An 11,638-nucleotide genomic window follows, 5' to 3' on the forward strand; every position below is an offset into this window, starting at 1 on the left:
AAGCTTGGCACGGCACGGCTTTCCCCGAAAGCTTGTGCCAACTCTGCTGAATAAATGTTCTAAAAAGGCAAAGCCAATTGTTTGGTGTGCTTCCTCCCTATGGGAATTCTTGTTTGCAAATCGGCAGGAAATAGAGTTATAAAAAGAAACTACTTTACCTTTAACCCACTGGCTGGGCTACAGTAGGTTGCCATCCCTTATGGCTAAAAGGCAGTTTGGATGGCACTGTGGTGGGGCATTAATCGACTACAAGGAGAAAATATGAAGAAAATTAATAAAAGCCACCAAACTTAGTAATTGTTTCATGACCAAGCAACACTGAGTTTCTTTGCTAAAAAGAAAACAGGAACTGAGAGACGATTGCGCTACACATTTGCTTGTTTAACCGAGAAGGAAAAAACACTTCCTCTACATTCTCTCTCTTTCTCTGATGCTTTAGAGATGGGTTCTTTCGGGACTGTGTGTTGTAGTTCTGTGGGTTCCTGTTTCTCTGCAGAAAAGGTCAGATGTATTTAGCTGCACCTACAAGACTGGTACAGATTTGATTATAATAGTTGGGTGCATGGACAGAAGAGACATTGGCAAAGTCATCCTGTTCTTTGTAGCTAATTCCTAGGGGTGCACAAGCCCAGGGTAGCTGGTCAGTGATTAGAAGCACATATACTGCAGAGTGTGTGGATTTATACAGTTAGGGTACAACTTGCCAGATGGTGATACTACAAACTTAAAATAATTGCCTTTGTTTTATTTTGAAATGCATTAAATAGAAGGCTATCTATAAGTGGGAACCATACCCCTGAGGAGCTGGAAGCCAATTTGGTGGGTTAAGGATCAAATATTTTAACCAACTTTCACAAGTGAATAACCTTAGATAGGATCCTCTCCCAGAAACAGCTGACACTTATAGAAGCAAATTATATTTCTGGATAAGTAGCAACACATCCCAACAGAACCACGGGATACATTTGGACCAAAAACCTTCCACATAAATTAAACAAAAGGAATGCTGAGCATAGCAGCTGACTCTCTAAGCAAGCGGTACAATGGGGACTAGCCAGGCTTCATTTAGTGCATGTCTCCAAATGCTCAACCGGTTCTGTTTCCTATCCAGCTGTGGTCTATGGCGTAAGCCTATTTTAAAGTTTACTACAAATATTTCATCGTTTTGCCCTAGGATGCCTTTTATAAGGGGTCTGGCACTGGAGTGTACAAAATAATTGAGGGTGTAACAACCTAACCACTAGAGACTTTCTCTTGTTTAGTGCAGATAATGTGCTGACATGAACTCTTCCACATCTGAAGACTATGCTGAAAACTAAGACATTGTGCCTACTTTGAGTCAGTTCCATAAATGCCTTCATCGATTCATATATGGAGCATTCTGGTAAGTTCTGATTGGGGTGGCAGTTGGGAAGACAGTCAATAGGGCCATACCTCATAGGGAACACATTCACTTTAAATCTTATCAATGTTAGTTTGGGGCAGGGGGTCTTGTTCCTCTGCATATTTATGTCACTTGGAGCAGCCATGATTGCTCTGATAAGGTAACCCTGCCCAGTGAAAACTCTTGCTTGACCCTTTAAAATAAAGGCAAGATGTGACACTGTGTATTTCTGGCCCGCAGAGGCCGAGGCAGACATGATTCATCAGAAGGTACGAGCAATACTCAGAGGGCTTGATGGCCAGCATCCGGCACTACATTCTAACCACGGTACAGTAATGGGAAACAAATATATGTTTTTATATACACACATCATATAAAGAGAGAGAGAAGAAACAGAAGTGAAGCAGCTAAAAGGTGAAGTTCACCTGGTGGTTCTTCTATTTTAAATTATTTAACTTTTTTGGGGATGGGGCTGATGCACAGAGGTCCAGCGTTGCATCCCATAGCGCTTATGTTAGTTCCATTAGTAAATATGTTTGAGTGAATTCTAATTAATCATAAATAAGAGGTTCATTAAAATAAAATTTTAAAAATGTATTGTTATTAATATTTGGAGTGGAAACTATCAGAAGGCCAGGCGAGAGACAAGGGGAGGGGAAGTGGAAACATGGTTTAAGAGAAAGAGAGGTGTAAAGTGAGAAGTCCTTTGGAGAACTGGAGACAGAGAATAAGATCTGGAATGAAAGATGGAAAATAAAAATTGACAGCAGGAAAATATTTAATGGGTGAGACGAAGAGAGGGGGGTTATTTATTGGAATCTGTTAGGGATGTTTTCTTGGCTACCAAATCCTTTTCTGCAATGTTCTGGGGACCCCAGCCATCCCTGACTGTGCTGCATTGTGCGGTTTCTTGCAGGAATGCTCCGATGGACGTTGCACAAAAGCCTGGACAGGAATCCAGCCAGTGGAGTGTAATTGTGGGAATTCTAATCAAGGAACTAGAAAAGGTATCAGAATGCATATACAGTGACAGAAACTGCATTGAGTCTGTAAGTACTACAGTACCAGGTATTTACCTGTACTAAGCACAATTCAGCAGGAACAGTCCCTAGCCTGTACAAAGAGATACCATAAAACGTTGGCAATTTAGGTATTCCTCTGTACTAAGCACAATTCATAAGGAACAGCCCGCTAACTTTGCTCATAGTCTGTACAGAGACATACCATAGAACTATGCCAGCATAGGTATTCCCCTATAATAAACACAGTGCAGTTCTCAGAATCCTCTGGCCATTGCAGCAGAACACTGGAAACATACAGGGAGGCGCATGGCTGGCTAAGAATGCTGGAAAACTAATAGCTACACTAGTGTAAGAGGCACTTAGATGAGGACGCTGCTCACCTGGAGAGAATGTCGATTTTGAACTGTTGTTTTTAAGTTGAAAGGTTTCCTGACTGGGCCTATGCTCCCTTTGGGTTGCTGTGTGTGCCCTTGTGTCGAGTACATCTGCAGATATAAACAGGAACATACAAATTAGATTTCCACTTGCAATGTCTGTTTAGAAATCACATCCATATCTTGAACACTGGGCACTTCAATAGATCAGTTTGATATGTTCTACCATATACTGTATAAAAATCCCATAGGAATGAATAGAAAGTGAGTGTTGGAGACCTGTGTTGTTCAGAGTGGGTCTCCGTGATCCCCTTTAATACAGTGACCAAACAGTAATAAGCCTATCATAGTGCCCAGCACAGCAGCTCTGGAACTGCCAAGACTGCGTTATGCAGCTGATCACAATAGGCTGGAGATATCAGCCAGAATCAGAGAACAATAGAACATCACCACTATTTTCTTTTGACAGGCTGAGAGCACTGACAACCTACATTACATCATACCGCTGTTGCACACTCTGATGTACGCCATCACTAAGGTACATATGTGCATTTTTAACTACTCGGGGATGATGAGACTATAACATAATGCCTATTCTTCCCCTATGCTCTGTAACAATTAAGCAGATTTCAGGCTCTTCAGGTGAATGTTAGACTGTGCATTTCCAGAACAAGCATTCACCATAGTTTAGTGCAAGGTTCAGTAACAGTTGTAAAATCTTAAAAGAGCAGTATCACCTTTTAAAATTGAAAAAAAAAAAGATGTGCCAGAAATCTTCTTTCTGGCTTAAAAGAGATCTCTGCTATTTTTGGGAGACACCGCCACACTCCTACAGGAGAAATCATGTAAAGATCTGCATATTTGGCAACCATAGAATTATGCATGCATGCCCAGATTTATATACAAATAGAGCCCTGTAATTAGACATTGTGGCTTTTTCAATTTCTGGAGAGCAACTATTTTCATGTGCTGTTTTAGGCTGCGTATATCTCGGATGAGCTGTATGAGAGGGTATACGTATTCTGTAAGAAGATCCTGACGCTTCCCAAACCCTACTGTACAATCGGACTGGCTTATGCCAACAGATTACAGACGGAAAAGAAAGTCCCAGGTATGCATATGGTTGCTAGTCTTAGTGACCCCTGAACTGAAAAGGAACTGAATTGCAGACTGGAAATAATTAAAAGGGTTTTGAATTTAATTGGCTAATTTTGTGCTTCCCTGGTGAGGGGGTCACTGGCCGCAGCAATCAGCTAGTTTCGGTTGTAGGGAGGCAGAAAAAACATATATAACTAAACAATTGTAGGTTTTTATTATAGGTGCTTAAAAGAACTCGATCGTTTGAGATCTCAAAAGCAAGGCTCTTCAGTTTGTAAATGCTTTTTTTTTTTTTTTAAATTTAGGTTTCTCTTACCAAAAATTGGTTACTATGGAGCAAAACCTTAAGCAGGATGCACTCCAGCACCAGGACAAGTGAGTGTTTTTGGGATACAAAGGGGTATATTTAAGAAGAAGTGAAGTTAGAGGTCACCACAGTCCACTAGCGTGAAATTTTGCCATTCTCCATTCATATCTGCAGGGTTTGTAAAAGAGTTTATTGAAAGTAAAAGTTCACCCTTTGATAAATATGTTTTTAAAAAAGCTAAAGAAATGAATGGAGAGTGGCGAAATTTCCCTCTAGTGGATTGTGGTGGTCTCTTACTTCACTCTTTTATAAATATACCCCAAAGTATTCCTATTACTGACAAATATATTGCAACAGGAATATCCAGTTTAGCAAAAACAGAAGCCTGGGATTTTTGGCAGTGTGTGTGTATTACAGTTCCACCCCAGTAACAGAACCTTGATTTATAACATACACAGCCTTAAAAAATACTGTTTTTCCCTTTTCAAACTGTTGCAATATACTATGTTTATTCCACAACATAAATGCATGAATGGGAAGCATACAGTCATTACTGGGGACACCAGTCAATGAGCCAAAGCCATAGTGTTGTGTTTGTCATGGGAGGAACATAAATCAGAAGGCCAAACTACAGGATTTGAAATATAGCAAGTAGAGAAGTCAGAAGTTCAGACTCCTGGATTTGAGGTAGAGGAAACAGATACAAGTCAGGAGGGCAGGCAACTGGATTTGAGGTACAGGAAGTAGATACAAGTCAGAAGGCTGGACTACTGGCTCTGAAGTAGAGAAAGTAGATAATTAGAAGGCCTGCCTAATGTATTAGAAGTAGAGGTAGTAGGTACAAGTCAGAAAGCCAGACTACTGGATTTGGAGTAAAGCAAGCAAAAAGAAGTCAGAAAGTCAGACTACTGGATTCTACATGAAGGAAGCAGATACAAGTCAGAAGCATATATCACTCAGTAGGCTAGACCCATATGCACAGTATGGAGGAAAGCGATACAAAAGAGAAACACAGGCTCTTGGTTTTGAGGCAGAAGTAAATAGAAGGAATAAGAAGGTTTTAGACAGATTGATATCATTTCATCTGCAGCAGCCTGACCTTGGATGTATCAACATTGGTGAATACAAGTCAAGTGGAGACTGCTGCATATTAAATTATATTGGCACTAGATAAGACAGATTTGTGCCTGTAAAGAAAGCAGATACAATTCAGATGATCAGCAGTCAATAACAGTATGTGGGGATTTGGTAGTAGCTGGGTGACTCTAACAGAGCCTAATATTTCAGAGGTGTTGAACATGAGATCTCTGTTGTTCAGGGTTCTGCTGTTCCTGGACCCAATTATAATTTCAGAGGCCGTGTGCAACACCCTCCTGTGTGAGACCCAGGCCACCCAGATATCACAGACACCAGTAAATTGCATGTCCTATGTGATCACCAACAGCATTCAGGCTGCACTGGGGAAAGACTGCAACATCCGGCTACTGCAGCAGGTGCTAAAGGTAAGAGATTACATGGATTGTTGCTGAATGTGCTAATAGAACATAATAAATGGAAACGGGAAAGCAGTTTCTAGGTTTTGGGAAATTACTTTTCGACCTTAGTTAAATGGACTAAATTAGTCAGCAGAAGTGAAGTAGCCATTAATGCTATCTGCTGAGATATATATGTTTACACGAATTTAAAGGGCTAATAAACTCTACGTTAAAGCTTTAATAGAGATAAACTCTTTACATAACCGGAAAATCTACCCTCATAAATAAAACACATCTTTACTGATATAGTGCAGTAAGGACTTTTTTGGAGGGAGGGGAGCATTAACCATATTTAAGACCCTCCTGATTCTGGTTTGTATTTGGTTTCTCAATTAATAATATCTTGAGCAGGACCAACCCCCAGAAGAGGTAGAGCTCTAGTTCCAGAAAGTGCTGTCGGCAGTGGAACACAGCGCAAGGGAGAATGGGATCGGCAGGCAGAAACACTGTCAGAAACTGCAAGAGATATATGGAAAGATGGTCGGCTCATCGGAGGAAGGTGCAAATCAAGTGTGTGTGCGTTTCATCGAATATCAGCTATGCAGAGATTCATTCCTGGTTAAGAAAGGGTGGGGTAATATGGACTGTTCTTCAGACAGGGCAAGCCATCAGTCATATTCAAGCACAAAGTTGAAGTGATATCATCTGTCATACTTAAAGGAGAACTATTGCGAAAATGACAATTTAAAATAAGCTTCATCATACTGAAATAAGAAACTTTCTATATATATATATATATATATATATATATATATATATATATATATATATATAGTGAATAAAGTACCCCCTCTTGTAAAATATAAGGATATTATAAGTTACCGAGGAGTTTCATGACCATATAAAAGTACGAGGCCGAAGGCCGAGTGTTTTTATACAGGTCATGAAACTCCGAGGTAACTTCTAATATCCTCATATTTTACAACTGGGGGTACTTTATTTATTATAATACACAAGTTTCAGTGAGTCATGTGACAGAAATGACATCAGAACTCACCGTTTATAACTGATGACATCAGAACTCACCGTTTATAAGGATATAATTTACAGGATATCCATGGCTTTTGTGTATTATATATATATAAAATCAGTTAAAAAATCTGTACTGTTTCCGAAATAATCAAGTTTATCTTCACTATTCCTCTATCAGCATCTGTTTTTCTTCATTCTGTCTACAGTTAGATTCAATATATCAGGGGGGCTCCTTTTGCATAGAAGATGTATTAGAGCTCAATCTATTAAAATCAACAGAAATCTACATGCAGAATTTGTGCAAAAGGCAGTTATTTTGTTAGATATTGTTTGTACTGGAATCAGTTATATGAGTGAGCTCTAATACATCTGCTAGGAAAGGAAGCCCCCCTATAAGATATATTGGATCTAACTGTCAATGCCTGACACCCAACTGCTGCATGAAGAGAAAATGAAGAGAAACAGATGCTGACAGAGGAATAGTGAACATAAACTTGATTATTTCAGAAATAATGGCAAATTTTTAATTGATTGTATTTACAATGTTTATTATTCCAGTATGAGGAAGCTTATATTAAATTTCCATTTTCGCGATAGTTGCCCTTTAACTGCAAAGTCCAAGTGCAAGCTCATATTGTGGGGCTGGCTACCCACTAGGGAAGCCAGAAGCAGTGGATTATGGGCCCTAACTATGCCAGTTAGATGGTGACTTCTCATTTACCATTTCATAAAACTATAGGACAGTGACTGTTACAGCCATGTTTTTTCTCAATTTTGGACCACAAATCGAACCTGATAACAACAGGTGCAAATTTAAAGAGCAACATGTTGATCATGAGCCACTGGTTGGGAGAATATCAGGAACAAGGAACTAAAAGCACCAAATATTTCTTCTGCAGAAGTGCCAGTTTCCAAACTGCAGGTGATCCCTTTCCCCAGTCCGGACATTAGGGTGCACCTGTGGACCGATGAAGACCAGCTATGTAAGTCGGCTCGTGCAATGCCAATTGCTTAACTGCCCTGCCACCCACTGGTGATTTACTAGAATGCAGCCAGAACTTAGTCCAAAGAAGATGTAGGCATTATGAGAGGTCTACTTTTAGTGATGTTGTCCCTTTATTATCTACATCCATAAAACCATTGTTAGCAATCTGTTCCACAGAAAATTTAAATATTGATTTATGGGAAAATGTATATTGTAATATTTAACAAACCACTATTTTGTAGGTAACCTTGACATAATAAAAATCTGAATGAAAAGCATGAAACAGGAGGGTGAGCTGTTTTGTTGACAGTGTCTCGAGAGCTACTGCTCACAAGCTAAAGGTCTACTGGTAGATCCTAATCTATCTTTTGGGCACCGCTGATCTAGATGTTCAGAGCTAATAAATACCCACCCTGCAGCCCCCAGCTTGAAGGCGAATGCCAATATTTTTCAGTTGTTGGAAGTTCAAACTAAACATGTAGAATTTGTAGATAGATATCCATTTTGACATGACAAGGATATTTTTTTAACAATCATAATATCAAACAAGGGGCATTTTTTGGAAGAACCTACTATATTCCTTTATGCTTTGCTGGGGAGGTAATAGATGGCACTGGAAAACCCAAGGATGAAAACTGTCCCCACAAATTTACACTTTGCATATCACAAGGTATAACTGAATAAATATGGGTAAACCCATTATACACATCTGTAATCCCTCACACAAACTGTTTGTTTAACATACCCACCCATTCCTGCATAAATGCCACCTTATCTTGGTACATACTGCATTGTCACAGTAAGCATTACAGGACTATGTTTGTGTTCCAGGGAAGGAGCTGGTCCTTCTAACCCAGGGATCCCCAACCTTTTGAATCTGTGAGCAACATTCAGAAGTACAAAGAGTTGGGGAGCAACAGTGGCATGAAAAATGTTCTTGGGGTGCCAAATAAGTGCTTTGATTGGCTTTGGTAGCCCCTATGTGGATTGTCAACCTACATTGAGGCTCTGTTTGGCAGAGCACCTGATTTTTAAACAACCAAAACAAGCCTGAAATTAAAAAATAAGCACCTGCTTTGAGGCCACTGGGAGAAACATCCAAGGGGTTGGAGAGCAACATGTTGCTCACGAGCTACTGGTTGGGGATCACTGTTCTAACCAAAGAGACACAGAACACTGACGGAGAGTTTAACTCCTTCCAGATCCCAGAGCTTGCTGTGGATGAGGAGAACACTAAGCAGAACCGGATATCTGTGTGGTCCAATGACAGCGGGATAGAGAGGGACATGCCCAGGGCGGAAGAGAAAGAGTCAGCCAAGCTACAGAGGAAGCCATGCATCAAGAAGAAAGGTCCAGATTTGGACTCTGCAGCGCTTCTTCATAATCTGACAAAGGCACCAAAGGGCAGTCGTATCGGGACCCTTCAGAGGCTCTCAGGGCAGAGCACTGAGGTCCCAGCAGAGCCGGAGAAACTTCCCACCGCTCGGATTATTATATTAGGGGACGACAGGGTGCTTGGCAAGTTGGCTAAGGCCTATTACTCCTATAGGTAAGGTTTTGCATCTGTGGAAAGACACAAGAAACTCCATTACTAGACCTATATCAATAATATGAAGCACAACCATATATACCACAAAATATGTCCAATAATGGAGGGGGAAGCATAGCATTGCTAACCCGGGATAGGTTGGGTGAAACAAGACTCATGGCTCATTCAATCATTCTAGGAAAAGAGAAGCAAGGAGGCCCCACCGGACACTGAAAGCCAACTTGCAGTTTTACTGTATTCCAGTCCGCAGCGAAATGACGGACAGCTCATCTGACAAGGCCAGTACCTTTGTATATGAGGGTAGATGCTGCCATATTGTTTGCCTCGTCTAAAGCACTTTGTATAGTATTACCAGTCATAAAAATTTAAAATGAAGTAGGATGCACGGTCACAGAGTAGCTGAGGCTAAGGCTAAGAAGACAATTTAATTCAATCTACTATCCCAGTAAGTCTTGACTAACTACTGAAACAAGGTATGTAGCAGGGCTACTTGTATGGCAATTGTACAAGGGTTCATTTGCAGCTGTAACTGCAGCCAGTACAGAGGTGTGTTAGTGCCCCTGTGCAGGTTAAAGGGGTTTCTATTTTTTACTTTTTTGAATTCTTCTACTGCCTCTTTCCAGCTTTAAAATGGAGGTCACTGACCCCATCTTAAACAAATGCTAAGTAAGGTTTTAAATGAATTGTCATTGCTACTATTTATTACTCATTTTTATATTTAGGTCCTCTCCTATTCATATTCCAGACTATTATTAAAATCAATGCATGGTTGCTAGGATAATTGGGACCCTAGCAATCACAAATGAAATTGCAAACTGGAGAGCTGCTGATTAAAAAGCTAAAGAACTCAAAAACCATAAATAATAAAAAATGAAAGCCAACTGATAATTGTCTCAGAATATCACTTTCTGCATCATAGTAAAAGTTAACGCAAAGGTTTAAGTCTTTAAGTAAATAGTAAAAGTTAAACCTCCTGTGATATTTTGCAGGAGGACCCCCCTACTTTGAACAAGGCCTGTGAAATAAGCACATACCTAGGCCGTGTGGATCCATGGTATGAGGGAAACATCAACACTCTGTGCGACATGATCCCCAAGCTCTCGGTCATGGTAAGGAAATAACTTCTTCTACGCTGATTTATTCCCTTCCCGAAAGGTTTAGGTTTATAAAAGACACAAGAAAATGCAATAAATATCCCAAAATCTCATTGATAGATGTAGCCTTTAAAAAGTGCACACTATGATGACGATGATAAAGCCCTATGGAATAACCGGAAATTTTTGATGGTTGCAGTCACCCTGTCCCACCAGTGATTCCACGTCAGACCCTTTCATCCTAGACGTGACATCCTACTATCTGAGGTTTGGAATCCAGCCCGTCTACTTCCAGATTTACAGAGTCAAGGTTGGTCTGTTTGATTTCACATTTAATTATTGGGATTGTTCCTGAAGTCTGAATAAAGATAACAAAAACTAACTAACTATCTGGGGGATATTACAAATTTAAACAAAAACACACAGTATAACAGAACTCCAGCAATTTCCTTTCTTATCCATTGCTGACATCTACTGGCTACAGGTGGAATGTTACTTTAAAAAAAAATCTAGGTAGGAAGGATATTTTAATTTAAGATTCATTAACAAATAAGTCATACATTCGAGAGGCTTTTCTAATGGGTATCCTCCCTACAAGGCATCTTAGATAAGAGGATTGCTGCCCAGTTATGGGTTTCTCTAATAAAACGTCAGGCTAGGGCATGCATAGTGCCCTTTTAGGTGTTTATGCCATATAAAATTTCAAGAACAAAGCCCAGGCAGGCAAGTGTATACAAATGTGATCAGGACAAGAATTTATTTGCTATATTCTATGTAAAACACAACAGAAAGGCCATGGTCCTCCTTATATAGGAGGTGTCATCTCCCCTGCACTGTGATATTTAATTGCTAACAACAGAAAATTGTTCCTAGATCTTCTTCAGAGACACCAGCCTAGAGCCAGGGGAAGATGTGTTTCTCACAGAGCTGAAGGTAGAGCTGCAGGACTGTCCCAGTAGCAAAGGTAAGTAAGAGTGGACTAGCAGTGCTCAAAGTCATTTCATCCTTAAAGGAGATGAAATGGTCCAATCGATGGGAAGTGGCAAATGTTAGGGCACACCCCAAGGATTCTAATCACTTCTCTCTTACCCTGGGCCGGTGCTACTGTTGGCAGAAAACTGCACAGGCCCGGGGAAATTGTGAGCAAGGAATCCTCTTCCTCCCTAGCTCTTTCTTAAAAATCCTGTGGCTGATGCAGACTTTTTGTATGACTTTTAACTCTACTTCGCATAAGCACTTGTGAGAAACAAGAAGGGAGGAAGTGGATTGCTTGCAAGTACACCAGGCCAGGGAAGTATTCTGCTAACAGGAACAACGG

General features: G+C 40.3%; 2 protein-coding genes across 2 annotated transcripts in view; one reads left to right on the plus strand and one right to left on the minus strand.

Moving 5' to 3' along the window:
- The window catches only part of ntn1.L (netrin 1 L homeolog), a 130,861-nt gene that overhangs the window by 107,080 nt on the left and 12,143 nt on the right, over positions 1-11,638 (minus strand). The window contains exon 3 of the mRNA XM_018238584.2: positions 2,787-2,891. The gene's annotated coding sequence lies outside the window, so the exon portion shown is untranslated. The remainder of the gene's footprint in view (positions 1-2,786; positions 2,892-11,638) is intronic.
- On the plus strand, positions 78-11,292 carry LOC108702854 (phosphoinositide 3-kinase regulatory subunit 6-like). The gene is given in 16 exon segments (XM_041577969.1): positions 78-1,384; positions 1,625-1,711; positions 2,301-2,351; positions 2,354-2,391; positions 3,250-3,318; positions 3,759-3,891; positions 4,184-4,253; positions 5,504-5,687; positions 6,072-6,219; positions 7,592-7,675; positions 8,509-8,523; positions 8,830-9,226; positions 9,405-9,504; positions 10,216-10,335; positions 10,520-10,630; positions 11,194-11,292. Coding segments are annotated over 16 exon segments (1,719 nt in total). The 5' UTR covers positions 78-1,371.

This window comes from Xenopus laevis, chromosome 9_10S (genome assembly GCF_017654675.1).
Source record: "Xenopus laevis strain J_2021 chromosome 9_10S, Xenopus_laevis_v10.1, whole genome shotgun sequence".
NCBI lineage: Eukaryota > Metazoa > Chordata > Amphibia > Anura > Pipidae > Xenopus > Xenopus laevis.